This window comes from Patella vulgata, chromosome 5, assembly GCF_932274485.2.
Source record: "Patella vulgata chromosome 5, xgPatVulg1.2, whole genome shotgun sequence".
NCBI lineage: Eukaryota > Metazoa > Mollusca > Gastropoda > Patellidae > Patella > Patella vulgata.
Window position 1 is genome coordinate 30961353 of NC_065883.2, and position 25124 is coordinate 30986476.

General features: G+C 34.2%; 1 protein-coding gene across 1 annotated transcript in view; it reads left to right on the plus strand.

Moving 5' to 3' along the window:
- The first annotated feature begins 3516 nt into the window (after nucleotides 1-3516).
- The window catches only part of LOC126822276 (protein sprint), an 82862-nt gene continuing 61254 nt past the window's right edge, over nucleotides 3517-25124 (plus strand). Inside the window, exons 1-2 of the mRNA XM_050551057.2 lie at nucleotides 3517-3573; nucleotides 11989-12128. Coding sequence (XP_050407014.2) covers nucleotides 12093-12128 — 36 coding nt within the window. The 5' untranslated portion in view covers nucleotides 3517-3573; nucleotides 11989-12092. The remainder of the gene's footprint in view (nucleotides 3574-11988; nucleotides 12129-25124) is intronic.

Sequence of the window (25124 nt, forward strand, 5' to 3'; positions counted from 1 at the left end):
TGAAGTTTCGATCTGATACATGCCAATATCGAAAGCAGCCGAGATCTTTTGGAGATAAACCTATATTTCAAGTTTCGTCAAAATCGGATAAGAATTGTGACCTCTAGAGTGTCCACAAACAAATTGTGGACGGACGGACGTTCAGACGTCCGGACGGACAGAGGCAACGGCATAATACGTCCACATGAAAATTTCTTTATTCTGAGTAAACTTATGAATGTTTAAAGTTTGAACAAACCAGCAGCTGCCAGGCAGGATACGCCCACATTTTGCAACAGATGGATAGAGAACAAGCTAAAACAAAAAGTGATTTTTCATCTAATCAAGGGTCATAATTCAGGAAGTTACGATCAGATATGTGCAAATATCAACAAGAACCAAGATCTTTGGGTTATAAAGATATATTTCAGGTTTCATCAAAATTGTGACTTCTAGAGGGTCCACAACCTTGATATACCTTATATTTACACTATTTGCGTACGAGAGGCGGCCATTTTGTCCGGCAGTTTTGGTCTGATTTTCACAAAATTCGAACTCAGCCGTCATTAGCGTGTAACAGTGAAATATTCAAACGTTTTTTTCAATTGGATAAAAATTGTGACCTCTAGAGGGACCACAAGCTAAAAGTGCAATTTTCCGTTACAATCAATGGCCATAATTCAGGAAGTTATGATCCGATATGCACGAATATCTAGAGAAACCAAGATCTTTGGGTTATAAACATGCATTTAAAGTTTCATCAAAATCATATGAAAATTGTGACCTCTAGAGTGTCCACAAGCTAAAAACGTGATTTTTCATACAATTAGGGGCCATGATCCATGAAGTTATGGTCCGATATATGCCAATATCGAAAGGAACCAAGATATTTGGGAGATAAATCTATATTTTAAGTTTCGTCAAAATCGAATAAAAATTGTGACCTGCAGAGTGTCCACAAACAAATTGTGGATGGACAGGGGCGACGACAATATAGTACCATTGCCATGATAAAAGAAGAGCGATTTTCAGTCCTTCAGTCAGTTCTCTGCATATGTAGCATTCATATTAATGTTTAATTGAGATACGGCGAATATTATCTAATCTACCTAATATCTAAGCCATCCAATGTTCTAGAGAGTTGATTATGAGCTTGTCATGTGAATAAATTTCTAAATAACAATTTGAAGCCAGAAAAAAAACCTGTATTCGGCAAATTTAGCTCTTACATAATGCATTTTTAAAGTCATGTAAATTAAAAATAAAACAGCATTACAATTAAACATAAGAATGATTAGTTCTTAAATTTGTGCATTCTTTGAAATATTGTCTTCTTATATCTGTGAACAATGTACATTTGACTTCTAATTAATTTTCTTTTCTTAGAATTTATAATTTTTTTACCATAAATTAATGAACGATAGCATCACAGCTTGGATTAGAAATAGTCTGTGTGCTGTAGACCTTTTAGGTCATACAACCTCGGCAGTCTTTGTTAGAAAGAAACTACAGTAAAAATTGACTGCTTTAGATTAATAGAGGTAATGTAAATCATCAAGGAATTTGCACCACTTTGTGATATATTCAAGAATTAATAAGCTCTCTTCTTCAAATTCTCTTTTATTTCTCAGTTATTTATCTGTCCTAAACCAGAACAACAAAAATACAAACAAGTCAGGCACATTTGAAGACAACCATAGACTTCAATACCAAATGGGATCTGCGGTGGCTCAGAGAGTAATATGCTGGCTTGCTAACCAGGTCTTGGGTTCACTCCTGGGATTGGCCAAGAAAATGCCTCTGGATTTTCCCTTATGGTTTCCCCTTGTTTGTGGTGCAGGACACAGGGCCTAGCAAGGAACAGTAATCAGTCGGATGGGACAGAAAAATGAGGTCCCATGTACACGTTTGCTTGAACATAAAAGAATCCTTGACAGTTGGAATTCGAAATAAGAGTAGGCTGCAAAGCCTCTGTCTGGGCTAAAATTTACCTAATTAGCCCAGTCGGTGCAGAACAGTAGAAGGTTAAACCCCATTCCAATTCATTTCATTTCTATACCAAATTGTTATGATGTTTTCCCTACCATGGACTCTAGATAGTGTTTGGCATAGTTGCCCACAGTTTTTTTTAACAGATCTCTGGAAATAGTTTAATTGTTAAGGTTTGAATGTTTCACAAGGTACATTTTTGTATGGCTATATTCTTGCTTTTTCTTCAAATTTACTAACATGTTTTAGATCAAGAAAAATAAATTATTGAACATCAAATCACAAAGTGCTACATTGATCCTTCCAGAGGCGTATCAAGGCTCTAAATGGGCCCTAGGCAGCTCGACTAGCTGGGCCCTTTGCGGAACTGATTTGCGGTAGTAAAACTAAGACCGCTGTAATAGAAACGAAATTTCCGAGGATATACTGATGGAATAATGTCAAGCACTACAACTTAGTCAAACATTACCATGTCAGTCGGCCAGTGCCTTTGGGCCATATCAACGTTGAAATCATGCTTCCATCACGTAATAAAAGGAAGACAAATTTCAAGAGAAAATGAAAGCGAAACCGGATACCAGGATAATGCAAGGTGAGCGAGTGACCAGTCTCCCAGTTTGAGTGATCGATCACACTAAAGCTCATCTCGAGCGCTATGGTGTCACTGACCGCGTGGGCCTTATTCCCTCATAGTGAACGGCCGACACAACCGAGTGAGGTTCGTCAGAAGCGTAGTCCAGTAAATTAAATAATGTAAAACGTCAAATTTAAAAAAGGTCAAAAAATTTAATGGGCCCTATTTTGTCTTGGGCCCTAGGCAGCTACCTACACTGCCTAGCGGATAATCCGCCTCTGGATCCTTCATCACTCCAGTTGTAGTCAGAAATGAGTAAACTATTACCATTACATTTAATTACTGTTTGATTGATACGGTTAAATTTTTTATAGGAGAATTGTAAATGGAGTAGGATTGTGTAGTCTTTGTACTTATTTCAGCATTATTGTCTAGTATATTTAATTTTGTAGTATCAGCCTTATAGCATTATAAATCAGCCTTGTAAAAGTATTAAATATTTACTGATCACTTTGGTATTTTACAATGTACATGCCTTAATTGTTTTATTATAAATAAATGAAATTATTTATTGGTATCTTTCATTTTAGTCTTTTTAACTAGTTAGTTGAAGAATGTTAAAATTCTAGATTTAGTGGGAGAACACGAGGAGTTGGGATTGGGTAGAAAAGTTTGAAATGTCTTCCGAATTTTTCTTTTTGGAAGGGAACACTTTCTACCCAAGAAATCGTCTCTTAAAACTAAATGTTTTTAAATATGAGCTCCTTTCAAAGGTAAAATGGATTTACCCATTTTACCTTTTTGGAAAGGTACACTTTCTACCCCAGAAATCGTCACTTAAAACTAAATGTTTTTAAATATGGGCTCCTTTCAAAGGTAAAATGGATTTACCCCCCTTTGCCTATTTACCGTTATCCATTATTTACGGTAGTCTGGATAATCACAGTTGACAAAACACGTGAAAGCTGGATAATCTGGAGTTATCGTAAAATCAACAGTTAAGAGACAGTGTATGATGCGATAAAACACAGGTAAATATACGATATATTATATAAACATTCATACTTATCTGTTTACCATTGTCTGGTTACATTTAGAAGTGTTAATTGGTCATAATTGGATTACTAAAATTAAAATATGATTGACAGCCGTATTAGGAAACTTGTAAAAACTTTTCGTGAGGTGTGCTGTTTAGCTCGAGTATAGTTTTAATCATGGATAAGGTCCATGATTTAATTTATAAAGTATAAAGTGTGTATGTCATAAACTGTTTACACTTAGGTGTCTCTTTACACTTCACCTTTTCGGGTACTGAATGTACATTGTATGCTTCGTCTGTAAGCTCAGTGAATATTTTAATAATAGTCATATTTAGCAGGGCACAAATTACAATTTTGACAGCAGTAGGCTACAATGTATCCACTAGTTGTTTGATGACCTGTTGTTTTTTTAAAGGGCTAAATTAATTAACTTTTTATTTGTTTTGAAATACGTTTTAAAAACACTTCAACAAGGTATTTGTCCGATTTAAAAAATAGGTTTGGTAACAGTACATAGAAGTTAATTGCTTATCTCATGTCGGCTTTTTTTTTAAAAATAAGAATTTTGTGCAACATTTGGATCCATGCAGTCTGCTTTTGCATTATTTTTTCTTCTGCAGAATGATTTCATTTTATATTCAAGCTTAAAGATACTCGTACAAACTGAGTGATTTGATAATATATTTGGACTAAAAACATAGTCAAACTAATTAATCTATCAAAAGTTTGCTTCAAATCCTTCTCAAAACATTGTATTGTCCTGTGTACGTTTACACTTCCTCATATGAGTGTTTTTCAGGAAATTCAGTATTTTTCTAGTAAAATTGGATGTTTCTTCTTTCCATATATACCAAAATTGCCATACTTTTAATGGAAATAACCATCCAATAAATACCTCTGTGGGAAAGTATTTAATGTTATTTAGTTATTTGACACTGATCAGTTTTTGAGCTCAAGCTGTATACAGCGACCTACTGAAGCTGACCTACTGTGATTGGTTGTTATACTTTAATTCAACAAAAAAGTATATGTAGCTGATATGATAAAACATATTTTCTACTTGTTATATTCATTTGTTCCTGGTCAGCTTGACCTTACAATATCCAAACATGTAATAACTTTCATCAAATTTATATTTAGATAAATATTTAAAAAAAAGTAATAGAACAAAATGGGTACCCAAAAAGTCATACTTATTTCTAATATGGTGTAAATATTTTTAATGAGTTCAAGAGTTGAATCTTCTATATAAATAATCAATAAATGTATAATAAAACTAGTCTTCCAATTACCCTGCTTGTCCAATTTCTGATAATTATAATATAATTTGAATTGCTCTTTATTTCTTTTTGTCTTTATGATTCTCTGCACAACATGTATATTCAAAAAGATTACCATTCAGAGGTTGTTTTATGTTATGAACGTGCCTGCAGGGATCAAGTATATAAAAGATGAGGTCTTGGCGTGATTGGATAAGTTGTCGTTTACATTGGAAATTGAAGTTGTACAGTAAAACACAATGATAATAATTGTCAGATGTTGCTGATGTTCACAGGGGCTTATATATCAATTTTGTCTAAGGGGTGTTGAACAAAAAAGAGACCGACTGATGCACAGGCCCCTAATACAAGTGATGCAGCCACGAGCCGAGCACCACAGGTGCAAGCTCTCTCAGGTGTTCCGGGGCCTACTCCCCCTGAGAAATTTCCTAAAATGCCATTAAGTGATGCAGCCGAGCACTGCAAGTGCAAACTTTCTAAGGTGTTCCAGGGGCATTCTCCACGTGAGAAATTCCTGAAATGCCATTTCCTGGACTTTTGGGGAAGATTTTGCGGAAAACACTTATAACATGAGTAAAACTGAGTACACTAAGCATGGGAAATCATGTTATCTTAAGAATTTTACAAGAATGTACAAAGTACTGTTAATCTGTGGCAACTTATGAAAGTGGACCTATTATCTCTGAAATATTGTTGTGGTGAATATACATAAATCAGCAAAGATATGACTATGTCCTCATATTTTCATCAACCGGCCACGCTTAGTCAAGTTTGTCCACCGATCAACGATTTTGTCAAGATCGATTGTGTCCACCATTACCATGAACGCATAACATGTTTTATTAATTTGAGCTTTACTGGCTTGTGATATACATTCAACGCAATCATACGTATACAACACGGATATATTCATACATATAATATTAAGTACTTGGGATTTTTCCCTACTTTTTGGCATTTTTTGTTTACCTCATTAATTCATTTAGTCACTGATGCATAATTTTGAGATCGACTGCAGTGACTGCAGTTATTTTGAGACCGACTATTTTCTGTAAGATATAAAATAAAATACAGAATACAAAACAATTAGAAAAACATGTGATTTTGATAAAATTATGAAGATTACATCATAATGGAGAATGCATTACAGAAGTAGTCTTCATCATTTACAACTAAAAAGATAATGTTATGCCAATTGACTTGATTTATGTAGATGAAGTCGATGACAAGCTGTTTACAGATCTTCATTCAGTTTGTCACAATTTTGTTATACTTAAAGTTATACTATAGCCATTGGTCAGATTCCCATATTTGGCGTTTTCTTCCGCATTTTCCAGTTTTCTCCCACTGTTTAAAAAATTGCACTGTCGAAATAAAAATGAAGTGGGGTTTAATGTCTTACTGTTCTGCTCATACTGGGCTTATGAAGAAGGGTATACACCGTACAGTGTACTATGAGGGAAATTTTGCTCGGACAGCGACACTATGGCCTACTCTTACATCGAATTCAAACTGCCACAGGATCTTTTATGTGCACGCCAATGTATACATGTACATAGGACCTCGGTTTTCCATTCCATCCAAATGACTAGACAGCTGTCCTTGTCAGGCCCTCCTTCCTGTACCACTGACAAGGGGAAACAACGTCAGAAAATCCCCATAAACTTTCTCGACCAATTCAGGGATCAAACACGCAACCTCCTATTTCGTTTCGTTTTTTGCAGTTCAAAATTTCGATTTCCTTGTCTTTACTACACTAGGATCTGGAGGAGTTGTTGTAAACCTGCGTTGTGGATGATGTGAGGGATCATTCAATGAAATGCTCTGTAGAGGCCATTGAAAGTATAAAAAAATGAAACATAATATACATCTGTATAATGTTCGAAAGCAGGAATACCTAATTTTATTAGTGTAGTATCTGTAATTGGGTGGATCTAGAGATATCTACCAATTTGCATCAATTATTACTCTCTGACCTTTGTACAGCTTCAACAAAGTACATTGTAGCATCCTGTGAATTAGGTGTGATCTATTTACAACTGTACCTATATTTCATGTGTTGATATTTTCTCATGGATTATTCATCTACTCATGGTGGCACACAAAGTCAACTAAATATAAACACTCAAAGTGTTAAACTGATTTGCCCTTTAAGCGGGGCCTATGTCGACTTTGCAACCCAAAGCAACTAGTTGCAGTCAGTTGCAAGATTGCTGATCATATCAGCAACTGAGGACAACTGGGAGCAACTGAAATCGGAGCGCTTATGTCAACTCGGAACTGATAGCGATCACACTGAACACGTGACTGTTATTTTATTTATCACGTGATCAACAAAATGGCGAATCACTTAGAAGAAGCAACCCAAAGGCATGATCAGTCTTGCTACAATTCTATTAGTATATTATTGTCGACATCATCAAAACTTGAAAAGTGGGTGTCTTCGTTTGCTTCCATTTGCTTATTTATAAAGTCACATGACAAATGTCCCTTATCACGTGATGTTATTTCCATGGAAATGAGTTGACTCCAGTTGCAAGAATGCTCATGTCGACTGCAACTAGTTGCCGCTAGTTGCAGCCAGTTGCAGAAAGTTGCTCATGTTGCACTGCAACTGACTGCAACTAGTTGCTTTGAGTTGTAAGAGGCGCTCAGGTCGACTTTTTTCAGTTGCCTTCTGTTGCTCCCAGTTGCCGAAACGCCAGTTGCTTTCAGTTGCAAGGTCGACATAAGCCCCCCTTTAAAGACATGTTTGCAAACACAATTTTTAATTCTGATTATAACATAACCTCCAACAAAGAGTTGGATGTTTTTACTGCAATCACAACCATGATGGTTAAAAAAAATCTTTTTAACATGATGCAGCCATAAAAGTATATTTACTATGGAGCATCTTTCAAAATGTGTATTACATTTATGAAACTGTGTTTATAGTAATTTGACAGTGGGTGGGGTCTAGAGTGTCCCACTTCAAGCTCTATTATTGGGCTTGGAGATAGGGGCGAGGGGCGCTTTCTCAACCTCTGCACACAGGTGCTGAACAGGCCCGTAGCCAGCTTTCTGGCTTCGGAGGGGGAGTGAAGTTTTTAGAGGGGGGCACACCCGGCACAGTCTATAGTAGGTATTTTAGAGCTATGGTCGGCAAATTAATTTTCGGGGGGGGGGGGCAAACATTTTTTCAGGGGGGCATTGCTACCCCCTTGATCCCCGGTTAAAGCAGGACATTAAATACTATTGTAGCCTAGGAAATAATTTATAGTACTACCATGGCATGTTAAAATTGATTATATTGGGAATTTGGGTTTTTTTTAGTTGACCCTTTTGATGTTTTACAAGAATTGAAAAATCTTATGTACCAGGTGGTGTAGGACATACATAGCACTGTTGTGCAGTTACATGTAGTTGTATCCAAAGTTAGTTTGTTTTAGTTATAACTTGAAAGTAATGCAAAGAATATCTCCAACCATATTTATCAGTGACAAAATAACTGCATAACTATTACAATTTCCAAAGTTTACTTAAAGTTGTAGACCTTATATGGGGTTACTACATGGAGAGAATAGCTAACATAGATTATTATTTTAAAGCGAATGCCACCTTAATATAAACACATGTATCTGATTTGAACTTGAAACCTGGACTAAGAAGATGTTATTAACAGTTGGTTCAAAATAGTCTTCTTGTGAAGTAGGAATGATCTCTATCAGTTTTGTAGCGTCAAAAACATCCTACTTAATGGTACCTATAGTTAGAGTTTTTTTGGAAATATTTAACAAGCTGCAAAAGAATTAAGGTTAGAAAAACATTATTTAGAATGTAATTTGAACATTTTTGCCTAATAACATACTTACTGGTACATACATGTATGGCAGGTGATAAGAAATGAGTGATCTGTTTTAATGGGGACTAAAAATGCTAAAATTAGAAGTTTTGTTTGTTTGGTTTGGGTGAAGACACTCCAGTAATTTTAAATGGTATATTCTAATCAATTATTATTAAGAGTTAGCAGCACATGAAACAAAACAATTGAATGTTCAAAAAGTCTTTGAAAGAGAAAAATAATTTCCTTAATATATGCCATGCATAGAGAGTGTTCACCTTAATGTTAAAGAGGCTTTATCACATTCAAAAAAAAAATGACAGTATAATTTTGTATAATTTGTCATGTATCCCTAACCTTGGAGCATAACATTTTGAAAGAACTGATCTCCTTAAACTCCTTGAAAAAAAGCATAATTAGGCATTTTTACAAATTGCACTTTTTAGTCAATTTTGATGTGTTTTATTTTTATCTCAGAAAAATCAATAAAAAGTGCAATTTGTACAAATGTCTAAACAGGGACAAAATATTTTTGACTCCCAGGACCTTGGCAACACTTTAGTTTACTCATAATCTCCTACTTTTAAAATCCTGTATTCATGTCTGACATCTTTTAGTAATTTCAAGTCAGTTTTTATCTGAATATATATGATTGTTATGTTTTGTATTCTTAGCTTGTATGTTTGTTTTACTTCATATTTACCATGGTAATAAGTTATAACTAATACTATATGACTGCTTTGATGTTAGCATGATAATGAACTGAGCTTTTTGTTATGATACCATTAGTATTTATAACATATTCAATCTGTTCCTCTCTTAAAAAAATTGATTTATTACGAAGTGGTTCTCAGAATCTGTGTTTTAAACAATTTTTCTTGATGTTTCTCATCTAAATAATAATGTCTACATGTAATTAAATCTTATCTTAATATTGAAAGCATTTGTATCTAATTAGTAGAAGTAGTCTACTAGTTCTATGTAAAACAAAAAGTTTTGTGAAATGGATTCTACCATAGCTGTCAAAATTGCTACCTTTAAAGATTTTTCTGAAAGATGTCTTAAAACGTGAGGTTATGGAAGAGAATCATGACCATTTAATGTAATTTGAATTTATGTACTAAGTACACCACTTGTGTCGGATGGTTACCAGTAAGTGGTGTATAAAGATAGAATGGTTGAAGGAGGGCAAAATGAAAGGCACCCTGCTTGACTTTGATGTAAATGCTTTGAAATGTTTTAACTGGATCCTTTTTATGAAAAGAGCAACATTCTAAACTTCCCCTTTCTACACGCAAAAAAAACCCATACTGCTAAATTGGATAGAGAATAGGAATAATTAGATCCATTTACATATAGATTCAAATCCAATATACCCCTTACCCAATTTACATGTTTTCAGAGTAGGAAGCTGCTTTGGCTCAGTTAAGCACTGACTCGCTAACCTAGATGTTCCTAGTTGGATTATGGTTTTGGCCGAAAAAGTTCCACAGGATTTTCCAGCATGGTTTCCCCTTGTCAGTGGTGCATTTGGATGCCACAACAAAGCAAAGTCCTGTGAACACATTGGCATGCATGTAAATAACCCCTGACAGTTGGAATTCGAAAAAGAGTAGGCTGCAAAATTTCCCTCATAGCACACTGCATGGCGTATTTCCGTCTTCAATTGTCCGGATGGACCAGAATAGTAGATGTCGGACCTTAAACCCCATTTCGTTTCATGTTATTTGCAGATTAATCTCACTGTGTTCCTTTAATGGAAGAAGATTTAAGAGTTTAATGGATCATCTGTGTCTCTATTGTTAGAGGTGATATTTTCATTGATACAGCTTGTGACAGGCAAAAAAAAATTTGATGAATCAAAATCACATTATATAGTTGACCAACATTTGTTTTATGAGGGGCATTTACACTCAAAATGATTCATTAAAAGAGAATGGAAAGAATTGCGCTTCCACATTATGTCATATTGAATTTGTCACAAGACAATTACTGGGTAAATTTTTGCGCCTTTGTAGCTTATTAGAGAGTACATGTAAGTCTGTTATTGAAGCGAACTTTTTCTCAGGAATCGTTGTGTTTGACACAAGATTATGTTTGTTGCCTTCTAATTTCATCAAAATTTACAAAGTGTGTATCACATATCGGAAATGTTTTATTATATACAATGTACATAAAGTTTCATAGGATGGCAGTACTAATTTTGTCTAAAGGATATTTGAATAATCATATCATGTATCGGAAATATTTTATATACACATAAAGTTTAATAGGAAATGACCATTGTCTACAGTAGGTCATTGTTCTGGTAACAATCTTATTTTTACACTGAAACCGCCCAATGTATTTATGTATGTTCCCTTTCTGTCTATCTTTTATCAAACTGTTAAAAGTTTTGTCCTGAAGACTATATATAATAATATTATTGTTTTAATAACTGATTTGATAGTTAAGATCCTTATCACTTTACTTATCACCATGGTTTCGCTGAATGAGACTGAAAGGCTATGATTCACCATATATGATACCAGAATTGTAAAGGTAACTTGCATTACATGCTTACAACATACCTCCCAAGTTCGATTCACATAGTTTGATAGCTTTCTTGGAGCTTACCAATTGTCTACAGTGTCCTTGAAGTAGTAATAGTAGTCTTCTCAGCTCTTTTACTTCCTCAAATATTACAATTTTCCTGCTCTTACCATTTGGATGTCCGAGTTCTTCACAGTGTCAGACCAGACTTATGCCTACGAATTCTGACTAGTTCACATATTTGATATATATATATATGTGTTGTTTATTTCTTGCATTAAATATAGGTTTGTCTTGTCGGTTTTGTTTTACTATTAGAAAAATGCTATGGTAATAAATTTGTAGATATCCACTTTAAATATGATAGTTTTGAATAGATGTTGGTAAGTGTTTATATAACACTACATGTACTTCTGTTTAACTTAACTGTTAGTTAATACAGTAAACATTAATCAACCAGATTCCTTATACTACTATTTCAACTTAAAGAAGGATGTGTTATATAAGGTACATGTACATGTATTTGTTTCTGGAAAACCTGCAGGTAAATTTTAAGATGGTGATCATTTCCCAATATTGGGAATTTTTTGTTGCCAGACAGTTGTGTTTTTTCCTGAAGGAATTGTGGATTGTGCATTCCCCCACTTTTAAGATATATGGAGTATTTGCACAGTTTGAAAGTTATTGCTCTTGATTAAACAATCATGGTAACAATCTGGGAATTTAATTATCAAATATGCCATTAATATTTTATTCTAATTTGGTCTCTTTCAGGACATGGTTTAAAACGGATTACCCAGTCATGAAAAGTTAATGTGTGAAATAGCATTTCTATTTTAATCCAAATTTTATTCGCAGTTTGATCAGAAAAAGTAAAGATGGATAAAGTCGGAGAAAGATCAAGTTATCTTCTGGTAAGAAAAACATATTTATTATCCTTATTTATAGACCAGGAACTGGGCCACAAGTACATGTACTACTCATCTTATTGTTCTTCTTGGAGACAATGCTCTTCTAAAAAACCTAAGGTTCTGCCCATTCTAGAATGATTGACATGAAACTTGTTCCTTGTATAATTTCGCACCCTGCGACAAACTTCAATTTTTGATAAGATGTTACAGGTCCAAGATGGCTGTAATGATGTCATGCTCAGTTATTGGTGTGTAGTATGCTCGTACTTGCTTTTGTTTAACTTTTATCTTATGATGAACATAAAATCACAAGCATAACCCATCTATTGAGATTTTTTATACGCCCACAGCTTCATGTGGACGTATTATGCCGTCTCCCCTGTTGGTCTTGGTCCGTCCGGACATCAATTCACAATTTGTTTGTGGACACTCTACAGGTCACAATTTTTATCCGATTTTGACGAAACTTGAAATATAAGTCTATCTCCCAAAAATCTTGGTTCCTTTCGATATTGGCATGTATCGGACCATAACTTCATGGATTATGTGCCCTGATTGTACGAAAAAACACATTTTTAGCTTGTGGACACTGTAGAGGTGACAATTTTCATCTGATTTTGATGAAACTTGAAATGCATGTTTATAAACCAAAGATCTTGGGTCCTATTGATATTTGCGCATATCGGATTGTAACTTCCTGAATTGTGGCCCATAATTGTACGAAAAATCGCGCTTTTAGCTTGTGGTCCCTCCGATCTCAATTTTGATCCGATTTTGATGAAACTTGAAATGCATGTTTATAACGCAAAGATCTTGGTTTTTTTCGATTTTCACGCATATCGGATCGTAACATCCCGAATTATGACCCTTGATTGTACAAAAAATCGCATTTTGAGCTTGTGGTCTCTGTAGAGGTCAGAATTCTTATCCGATTGAAAAAAAAATGTGTGAATATATCACAGTTATACACTAATGATGGTTGAGTTTGAATTTCGTGAAAAACGGACAAAAACTGACGGACATAATGGCCGGCCCTTGTATGCAAATAGTGTAAAAATATGGTATATCAAGGTTGTCGAACCCTCTAGAGGTCACAATTTTTTTTTCCGATTTTAAATAACGTTTAGATCTATCACCATTCCACCATAATGAAGGTTGAATTCGAATTTCGGGAAAATCGAAATGAAACTGCCCGACAAAATGGCCACTCTTTGTACTCAAATTGTGTATTAGTATGTAATACAAAGGTTATGGATCCTCTAGAGGTCACAATTTTTATCCAATTTTGATGAAACTTAAAACATATCCCAAAAATCTCAGTCCCTTTTGATATTTGTGCATTTCAGACCATAACTTTCTGGATTATGGCCCCTAATTGTTCAGAAAATTGTTTTTGTTTTTAACTTGTTCTGTATCCATCTCTTGCAAAATGTGGGCGTATCCTGCCTGGCAGCCGCTGGTTATCATAATTAATATCAATCTGTAAGTTTTGGAAAACCAGCGAAAATTAGATTGTTTTGAATAAAGGCCTATAAATTATGTGAAATATGTGTTTAAATTTACGCCTATAAATGTAGTGAAACCTGTGTTTTTCAATACAATGTATTAATGGCTGACCATCAGCCCTCGGATCCAATCGCTTAATGTATCTGTTTTCTCAAGGCTTTTGTTGTTTTGCATAGTGCAGTCCACCTGTATTTGAAAGCAATATTTTCACTATAACATATATACAGAATAATTTATTCAGTTATTTAAATTATTTGACAGCTACATTGAAGTAAGTTTACAATAGCCAAAATAGGTCAGGTACATAAAGGGAAGTTTACTTTATATCTCAAAGAGATGTGTTTCCTGTGTTTATGAGACGACAGTGGCTAAATTTTTAGTCTGGGGATGTCCCGTAAAGAGCATCTGACATTTTCCATTAAGTAAGCTGCACCATATCTTAACAGAAAGGAGTTCAATATTTGATCCTTCTCAAAAATTATGATTTTGAATGTTAAAACATTCTCACATTGAGACATATTTAATTTTCATTTCATTGTGTAAATGTGAATAAAACAATAATGTACACTAAACGTACATCATATCTTGTTAATTTGAATTAATGAGATACTTAGAGATGATGAGAAAATGATCAATTATTTATGGTTATATATATATTAGATGGCTGGTTTCTATCAGTTTTATATAATTAGGTATATGGTATATGTTGTAATCGGTGAAGTAATCGTTTAACTAGCCATGTGTTCAAATTGGTAATAGACCACCAGTTAGTTGAATGCAGAACATACACTGAAAAAAGCGAGAAAATTAAATATGGGAAATTTACAAGTTTTAGAAAGTGATTAGTCACCTACAACACATAAATATTTAATAGAAGTTCAGTAAAATAAAGCAGTTCACTGATGGATTTAACCGTCTTATAGATTTACAGCTATCATACGTTTTTTTTTTCCATCTGAATACTTATTATATGACAGTCACCAGTTATTCTTCCTACAAATGAGTAGGGAGCTCAAGGGAACTTTATTTTAACCCTACTTACCCTAGTAATTAGTATTGTATAAAACTAGAACACTTAGTATGGATACAATCACTTGGTTTATAATACTGCAACGTTGTGAAATCTTGTTGAAACGTTGCAGTATAATAAACCAAGTGATTGTATCCATCCACATGTAAGTGTTCTAGTATTATATCATAAATCAATTGCTAAACGCCTCGCAAGGAATAATTAGTATTGCTGAAATCAGAATTTTTCTGGATATTAAACGCATTTCAACATTACCCTTTTAGCTGTGTGCCTGACTTAAAAAAAAAAAAAAAAAAAAATTCATGGCGTAGTGTACCATCATGCAGCACAAGTATTTTTGGTGGTTATTTTCCACAAATCTCATAACTGACTAGTAGACATGTGTTTTGATGGCTGATTAAACTTGATGATGTGTGTTGGTCTGTTCAGTAGCTAGTAAATAGTTTTATATCCATCAACACCAACATATTCAATCTTTTTATCAGTATTTAAAGAGATTTTCGTCAGTTGATGGTTCTTTAATTAGTTCTTTGTAGTGTTCTTTGAATTGATTTAAATTGGTGAACATGTACATTTGTACATGATTAGTGTATTTGTTTGGGAAGTATCCCTTTATTTTACTTCCAATTATTTTAATGACTTTGATAGTCATGATCCCTTCTCCTGAATGATTCTTATAACTGTAGCTCCTTAAATTTCCTTGAAAAATAAAATGTCGCGATCTCTATAACTTGCGTGAAAAATGGAAGTACCTGTTAGTTTGTTTGGAACATGAAAAATGCATTTTTCTCGATTTGAAATTTTAAAGATACATTATGGGAGATCTTTATAGAGAGTTGACCATTCTTGCTATAACAGTTCAAAAGTAGATGATGAAAGAAGAATATATTGAAAAATTCAGTCAAATTACTTTATTCTGAACATAGTTATCATCATTGTAATATTTGCCTAGAAATGGTAGCGAAATGTGTCTTCACCTTCGCCGATCGTTTGAATGACAGGCGTTAACTCCACCTACATATCTCGATTATAAAGTAAAGTTTTCAATGGCATACGGAAACGCTTTACAGCGGCCTCGCTAAGTACACTCTATCATTTAGCCTCGATCTAACTGACATATTTTCATCAGGTTACCCCTTATTTGATTTAATCAATTAGTGAAATCCTATTTAAATCCGAGCTGTAGCCGAGCCATCCGTGGGTCTACAGAGTTGAATTTTGGTCTTGTTGTTTAAATAAAGATCTAATTTATAATTTCTATAACATCTGAAGCCTAAATTAAGACTTACAATAATCAGATTTAGCTCTTGCATAATGCATGTTTAAGTTTGACGATTTAGTAAGCCCTGAGATACAACCGATTTTGCTTTGTACTATAAAACTAATATCACATTGACTATCTAATTTTGACCTAAATCTGAAAGGTCCTATACTTTTAACTAAACATTGCTGCCTTGTGCATTTGTTTGGTCTTGCAGAAGGGGGGTACTAAACTCTCGACAAGCATATCCTGGATTTGAATCCTGTTGTAAGCTGAGAAAGGTCATCAGTTTTTAAGCTTGTGGTACTATGGGATCGACCAGTAAAATATTGCCTAGTCATCCAGATGGGGTGAAATAAATTGAAGTTTAACAGTTTAAAAGCAACCCTTTAATAGTTTGGATTTGATGAAGATTCAGCTCAAATTCTCCTCTGTGGTATTGCACACATGACATAAAGAAAAAAAAAATAGTGATGTATAAAAGGTGATGAGACCTTCAACACTTAACCATTAATTCCATTCTAATTGCTGTGTGAAAAACAACATTGATTGATTTAAAAAGAGTCTAATTTACGTTCAGTGTGCTACACTAAATTTTTGGTGAATTCTGTGAATTAAATACATAACATCAGAATCATGAGCTGAGCCTATTCATGTTGTGAAAAAAAAAGTTGAACTATATAAATATAACATTTGATATAAAGAGTCAGTAGTTAAATAATTCATATTTAATAGGGGCTAATTTGGGTACATTTAACAAGGTATTTCCTGTTGAAATTATATTTAATTTTTATAATCACTAGATAATTTAGAATGTACTCAACAACATGTGATTTATTGTAAGCATCGATACATAGTAATGATTGTACATTACCAATAGTCATTCTCTGTTGCTACTATGAATGTGTACATGTACTAATACCACAAATAATATGCCCAATTTAAACTGGTTAATGATTATCCTGCATATGTAAGATAGCTAGTATAGGCTGGCATGACATTGCAAATCTGGAACAAGTAATCCAATTTAACATGTTTCAGAAGTAGCTTAGGATAATTAAGCTAACTTTACCATCTGAACGAGTTAGCTTAAAGTTGCTTACTTATATTTTTATGAAATGCAACAAACTGCAGGATGTGTACATGCATAATTGATTATATATCATCTGACAGACAAAATCAATACAGTATGTCTATGTAAACAGAACACTCTACTGGTTTAAAATTACCAGCAGGCCCATAGATAGCCCAGAAATGTTGGGGGCAGGGTAAGGGCTTCTGGGGGCCCTGATGGGGCTTCTGAGGGAGGGGGCGCTGCTGTACCTACACTTGACAGTCCACGGCAAACGGTACTTGGACGCGCCTCTCTATGGTGCTCTCCCCCCCCCCACAGAAAATTTTAGAAAATAGGGTTTGCACCAGAGAAGAGGATATTATGATATTTTGAAGTAAGGAATATGACTTTAGCGTACCCATAATAATACAAACGAGTGGGACTGTTTGAATTTTGAAGATTATCATGCCTTGGGCGGGCTTGAATCAATCTCATCCCCATTGTGAATTTGATCTGGAAAATGTGCAACAATCTCCAGTTGATTTTGTTACAGTAGATTTCGTCGTGGGCGGCCCTCCGGGATGGGGCACCCCAACAATCATGCCCTTTTTGGGGCCCCATTGATCAACTCGTGGGCACCCAACCAATCTCACTTGGCATTATGCATTATATTTATCACGAGAATCATTCTCATTATAAGGCGCCCCACCAATCATGTCATTATGGGCGCCCCTCCAGGATAAGACAGATCACACCGTTTTGGGTGCCCCATCAACCAATTGAAAGTGTGCAGCTGTCCCTCTTGCCCCCACCTCCTTAGCGATGGGCCTGACCAGACACTTTAGGCTGGCTGTAACTCAATATTATTCATAAGATTCTGAGTGAATGATTATTTGAAGTTTTGACAAAAAGGGCGTAAATAGTCTTGACTGTCAAGTACCATTTGCTACGTTAATAAACAAATTCCTGATTTAGCATTTTTAAGTTTAATGAAGATATGTCTAATCTTCTTAATATCTCAGCCATCTGATGCTCTAGAGAGTTGATTATTAGCTTGTCATTTAAAGTCAGAAAAAAGACTGAAATGGCCAGATTAAGCTCTTACATAATGCATCTTTAAGTTATTAAATTTATGTGTATGTGTGACTGTTAGCTTTGGGCTGTTTTTATTTATTTTGCAAAGTGACCCAGATTTTAAATTTTGTTGTGATTCTATTATTTCGTGTACATTAATGTGTAGGAAATGACAAACACGATTTTATTTGTAATTTGTCATTTGATCTTTTGTTTTATGTGATGTGTCCTAACATGTCGTCATGTGTGATATTTTATGGTTATGAGGGGGACATGACATATAAATTAATCAACTTCTGTAATTTATATAATCATGTACACAGGGATTTCACTTCAAAATTTAGACATATTTTGTTTGGAGAGAGAAATGGGGTGGGCTTTTAATTTACCTTTATTATAATAACAATATATATTTTCCTAAAGAATATTTAGTTGTTTTTTTAAGTCATTTTACAAATAAAATCTATAAATTTGGTAGGTTAAATTCTAATTTTAGGGTGTGTTAGATTATTGACTGACAGGTGAGTTTTCCACTTAGTCAGTCAAAACTGGCAAGTACATGTGTTTGACTGAAACAAGAACCTTACATGTTCATGTAGAGGCTAGATAAGCCCACGCTGTTAATCATTGAATTTATGTATATTGTTTTTTTAAAAAAAGAAGAAAAATTGAAATTTTTGATCTCCAAAGGTTACAAATATTTCCTGAAACAATTGATGTACATTTCAATTCATGCATAAATAATTTATAGACATTTTAGGCCATATATTTTTCAATTGTTTAATGATAGACTTATTAGCAAATGTTTCGTAGTGCAGCTAATATCCAAATGATATTAAATGGTAACATGATTGCTTACTTATTATTTCAAAAACTGTTTGGTAATCTATCAATAAAAGGGTATTTGATTTCTTCTAAATTGTTGTGAAATTTATTGTGAAAGATTATTGTGAAATTTAGAAACCTAATTCAAAATATTGTGAGAAAACCTGGTCTTTTCCCCCAGAATGAAATCCAGAACTTCTCTTGTAAATATAAAATGAATTATATTGTTAAGGTTCTTGAATAACTGGCTGTCATTTATTCATGTGTTTTATATATTTCTGACACATTGACATATTTAAAGAATTGTTATAACTGAAGAGTAGTCCATGAAAGAAATGTAACAGTATATTTGGCCTAATAGTGAACACCTGAATTTGATTGCATGGTTAAATTTCAGTTTTGATTGTATTGTTGTCAAAAGACGGTTGCATTGTTACTTAAACAGATTTGTTTCAGCTGTTAATGTTTTTTCAGGGAATATTATGACAATTTTAGTTTTAGACCGTTTATGTATGTGAAATAAAATGTTGCTTCCCAATTACACAAATTTGGGCTGCTTACAACAATACTTGTTAGCTATTTGAACTTGATAAATGAAGTGGTATTAGATTAGGTGTTTTGGAAATCCCACACGCTGACATAAAGTTAATTTTAGAATTAAGGAATCCAAGAATAGTGCTTATATCAGGTAAAGTTTTGATGCATCAGAAACAGAGAGAGAGAGAAATGGGGTTTAACGTCCACTCGACACAAACTAGGTCATTTCGGGACTAACATGTGGTTTAATTTTATTTACATAATTCGCTTGCGCGTAGGGGTCTTTAGCAGTGGGAGGAAACCGGAGGACCCGGAGAAAACCCACGAGGCTGGACAGGCGACCCTACTCCTTGCCACGTACAACCGGGGATTCGAAACCATGCCAGTTGACTCAATGACAGACTTTATGGTACAGCGCGCACGTGCTAACCATTTAGCCATCCAACCCCCCGCATCAGAAACAAACATACACACTTGCATTGGTGCATCTATGACTCTCAGTGAGTAGGACGTTGGTTCGCTAACCTGAGGGTCCTGTGTTTGATCCCTGTATTGGCCGAGAAAGTTCATTGGTATTTTCCAGCGTGGTTCCCCCTTGTCAGTGGTGTAGGATGGCGGGCCTGGCAAGGGACAATGTATAGTTATTCGATTCTCAATAACTTTTCACTATATTTGTGGATGTTCACACTGTATCAACAAAAGTAACATCTGTCAATTGACACCCAAGAATATTTTTGGAATCTGAAGGCAGGATTTTACATTAAATTTGTAATGTTAATTATCCGGTTGAAGAAACGATGCATAGCAGATAGAGCTGATAATCACATCATGGGCCTGTGCATCAGTTCAGATGCATCAATGAACGATGAAACTAAAAGTGCTACTCATGAAGAAACAAGATTCCTGGCCCTGATTGAAACAGACAAGAGAAAAGTTGATTGATTTATTGTGGATTTTGGTGTATGCCAGGAATTGATAATTGTTGTCAGGTCTTGAAGCTAATTTGCGTTCTATTAGTGCCACACAGTGAGATGGAATTACTACATTAAGAGGCTCAACTAGTCAGTTTTCAGTCTATCCCCATCAAGAGAGGTCACCAAAGGTCATGATCTGTAGCCTAAATTTAATTTATAGTTAATATAATATAACCTCTGGCAATAGAACCTATCCTGTTAACTACTGTAATGTTAGTGGTCATTTATTAACCAAATTGTTGACAACCGCCAACAGTACCTTTTAGCTAGTGAGGTCCTGTTGGAGTACATGGTCTCAGATATTTGGTTATTTTATTTACTTCATTTTAAAGAATTTGGACGGATAGGACTGAATGTCTGTTGCCATCTGGAGGAGTTTTTGACTAAAGAAAACAATTTTCTAAAATAACTGCTTTTAAAGAGAATTGAATGAAAATGCTATAACATAGGAATGTCTTGCTCATCATATAGATCATTTTTAAGAATCGAATTAAGAGTCAAACAAGAATACACCATCGCACTTCGGGATTCGATCAAACTACTGGAATTTGTGGTTTAGGGATTTGGATAGGAATTAATTATCAGCAGGATGTTGATAAAGATCTAAATGTCTAACATCATGAAGGGACACAAGTTCATATCTGACAGATTGATATTGATCCAAGATTAAAAGTTTTTAAAGAAACACCACGTAGTAAAGCTTCCAGTACTAGAAAAAGCTGTGTGTGAACTCTGAAGATACCAATCGGAGCAATTGTTTTCCATATAAGAGACAGATTTCTACAATCTTAGCCTGCAGGCGTACTAACCAACTTTGAATTTCCGTTGACTTTTTATCCGGGATTAGGAGCTGAAAAGATGAACCATCTGGCTATCTTTAGGTTATTTCACTATGGAGATTTAACTACATTGATAAAGGTGTTCTCGATATGCTGAAAGTTGATTGGCGGTTATGTACCTTGGAGTAAGATGAGTTAAAGTCTCTGATTGTCATTTGAGGGATCGTTAATTTCTTACAAAATACTATATTGTGAATGTTGAATCTCTATAAAAGAATATCAGCCCAAAAAGAGTTCATTTTCGTTAACTATTTGCAAAGGAAAGATGAATTGAAAATTTGTGAACATTAGGCATTAACTGCAGATGATATAGAATATAGTCAATATACACACCAGCTCCATCTTTGATTTTTGCTGAAATCTTTTGATGAGCCTCTTTTTAATTTGATTTAATGCAAGCTGGGAGATTAACAACAGTTAATATTTCTAAATTAAATATTAAATGACAAATTTGAGTATATTTTATTATGGATTAAGCCGTGAAAAATTAGATATTGTCTGAAATATGCAAATGACGATTAGGGACTTTAAAATTAAACTGTGGTAATGGGATGAACATGTAGAGCATGAGATTTGGGTAAGACACACCTATACAATTTATATTTATGTATCAATTGTGTGCATGTGTACATGTATTTTCATTAGAAATCTCTTGAAAAATCAATCTGCTTTAATTCTCCTTAAATGATGTCTAAAACTCCTTTTAAATCTTTATTTATTGATTTAGCTTACACTGTAAACGTAAACTACTCCAGTTTCCCTTATTCATGTAACAATAATTAAAAGTTGTAAAACTCAATAATGTTATTGGAAGTAACTTAATTGTACATTAAGCTTTATGGAGAGATGCATCAGTGTGGTATATGTGGGATTCCAAGGAGGGGGGGGGGGGCACAAAATATTAATATTACTTTTAAAAGTGACATTAAAAGGGGATGGATGCCAATAACTCTGTATGAGACACAAACAATGTCTGACAATGAAAATAATGGTGGGTACACCGGTACATGTATTAAAATATGCTTGAAGTAAAATATAAAATATAGTGAATACAGCCAAACCTTAAAAATAAGTTAATGCATTTAGAGTGCATGCATATGGAGATCAGTTAAAATTAGGCATGTATGGTTTCTTCAGGGAATGAACATTATGACTTGAAATATACACATGTCCACTTCAAAAGATATCAGGTTACACCTTGTGCCTTTTAATGCCGTCCATGATTACACCAGAAGCTGTATCTTGTTAGTAATATTGTCAGTTTGAATGACTGATGTACTGGTCAGTAATAACATGACCTAAAGTTGACCTGACCCATGACCTGATGGTCAGATCATGTGTTTAACAGTACATTTGGTTTAAGTCCACTTGACCACTTTATTATAAGTAGTAACAAATGTCTGTGAGATACCAGTAAAAATGTGGTCTGGGATCCCCATTGTATACCTGTTGTTTGTGCTGGATGGCAAATAGGAATTATCCCTATTTAAAATTAATAAAAATAAGGGCTGAAAGGTGTTCTTTAGATAGTAAATCTAAAAAACATCTCAAACTCATGCAGTGTTCACAAAATTGAGAATCACTGTGTGTCTGACACAGTATTGAGGATTTTATACTACAATGCTTAAGCCTTTGTATTATTAGTAGCCCTTTCTATATGCTCACATTGAGGCTAAAATAATCATCCGATTATTACTTGATTTTTAATTGGCAACAAATATTTTTCCATTTGCACTACATAGTATAGTCCAGTGGATGGAACTGGTTTGAATTTTGAAAGTTATGAGAAGCGCAAACTTTGACTGAACTTGTATTATATGAGTACACAAATTGAAAGAGAATATTTTGATCAAGACTTGTATTTGAAATGTCCTGCTCCCTGCTCTTATTTTAAATCATATTTTGAATCACAAAACATCCCTAGTAGTAATTTGGACTTTGTAATATGAAATATTCAGCTAACAGGAATTTATTAAGTACTAGCCACAAGTTCACTGATAATATTTAACAAACACCTCAGATCTTTGTAATTTTATCACATGTGATTCATGAAAGCTTGTATTTTTTTTTAATATAAGTATCTAGATATTTTTAAGCCCCTCTTACGATAAAAGTTATCATATCTGATTTTAAATCAATTGTTTAACAGTTGATATCACTTTACATTCAGGTGGTAAGTTTAGAAAAATAGTATTCACACAACAGATTCTTCGAGGAGATTAATGAGATCAAGTCACATATTTTACTTAATACCTTGTAATTTAAGGGGATTAGAAACTTTTTAAAAAATTTCTTCTCATGTTTGAGTAGAAGTTTAAATTTAGTACAATATCCTATTAAAGGAGCTGTCCCAGGTATCATGGTCAATTTTCATGTGTGTTATATTTTGGACTGTGTAATGAAATGAAATGGGGTTTAACATCCTACATTGCTGCATTGACGTGCTGACGAAGACGGGCATACGTCATGCAGTGTGCTATGAGGGAAATTTTACCAGCACAGAGGCGTTACAGCCTACTTTTATTTCGAATTCCAACTGCAAACGTGTACACAGTTCCTCGGCTTGTCATCTCATCCGAACGAATAAATGCTATCCGTGCAAGGCCCTTCATTCTGCACTACTAACAAGGGAAAAACATGCCAAGCTTTCTTGGCCAACACCGGGATCAAATTCCGGACCTCCTGGCTAGTACATGTAAGCCAATGCCTTACTTGGGACTGTGTAAAGGATGTCAACATGCATGTACATGTAGTGACATTTTCTGATTTGCTTTGAACTTTTCTCATATTTAATTCCATTTACATCATCAATGTCACAGGCTCTATACCCGATCAAATGCAAAATTTCAATTCTCAATTCTGAATTATATTGTGCAGTAGATTGCATTTGGCATAAATCTTTTTTGGGGTTTCCATAATGTATGATATTGCTACTTTGCAGTTAAATTTGTAAATGTTTCTATAATCAAACTGGCTTTGCCAAAGAAAGGGAGAGGGAATTTGCTTCCCCATCTTGAAGTCATTATCAGTCTGTTAAGATACATATAGCTTTCAATAGACCTACCATTTTTATCCTAATTGAATATTGAAAATTGGTGATACGGTTATGAAAATAAACCTCTATGTTTGTATTTTGATTTTTATCAAACATCTCCCCAATTATTAATCAGTGAATGAGGGGTTAACAGGAAAGCTGGAATTGATATTTTAAGGGAGTGAACCCCTTAAACATGTCCTGAAATGATAGCTATACTCAATTAGTTTGATGATTGACCTTGAGTTGACCTTGTGAATGAGGGGAATGTGGTATGTTTAGGATTAAAATCACTCCTGTAGCAACGATTTAAAGAAAATAAATTTTAGACAAACAATTTCATCCTTTAACATATCCGCTTTAAATTAGACAGGTGGAGATGTGTATGGACAGAAAACCATGCCAAAATTTGTTATTCCTCAGTTGTAATTATTGAAGAGACATTAAACCAGTCTGCTAGAAAGATTTGAGGTGTTTTTCAGTTTGACAAAGTATCCTTTTTTTATTTTTTGTTTTAAGAAGGACACATGTATGTCATATTAAATAATGCCTATTGAATTGTACATGGATGTAGTCTAGTTACCAAGTTAGAGAATATGTGCAGTTGGTCTGAAAAGACAGTGTATGATAACCACTACTAATGGAAAGGTATGCAGTCTTAAGACCAACTAGAAATCAGCCAGATTTCTTCAAGTTTGGGAATGTGACCTCAAAGATTTGTTGAAGAGAATCCTGTCATCAACCTCTCAAAGACAATAAATTGTAGCCCAATTATTATCTATTCAGATGGTGTATTGTATAAGTGTCATATTACACTGCTCTATATTTAGAATGTAACACTAAAGCTAGATGGGTTTGGAATCAG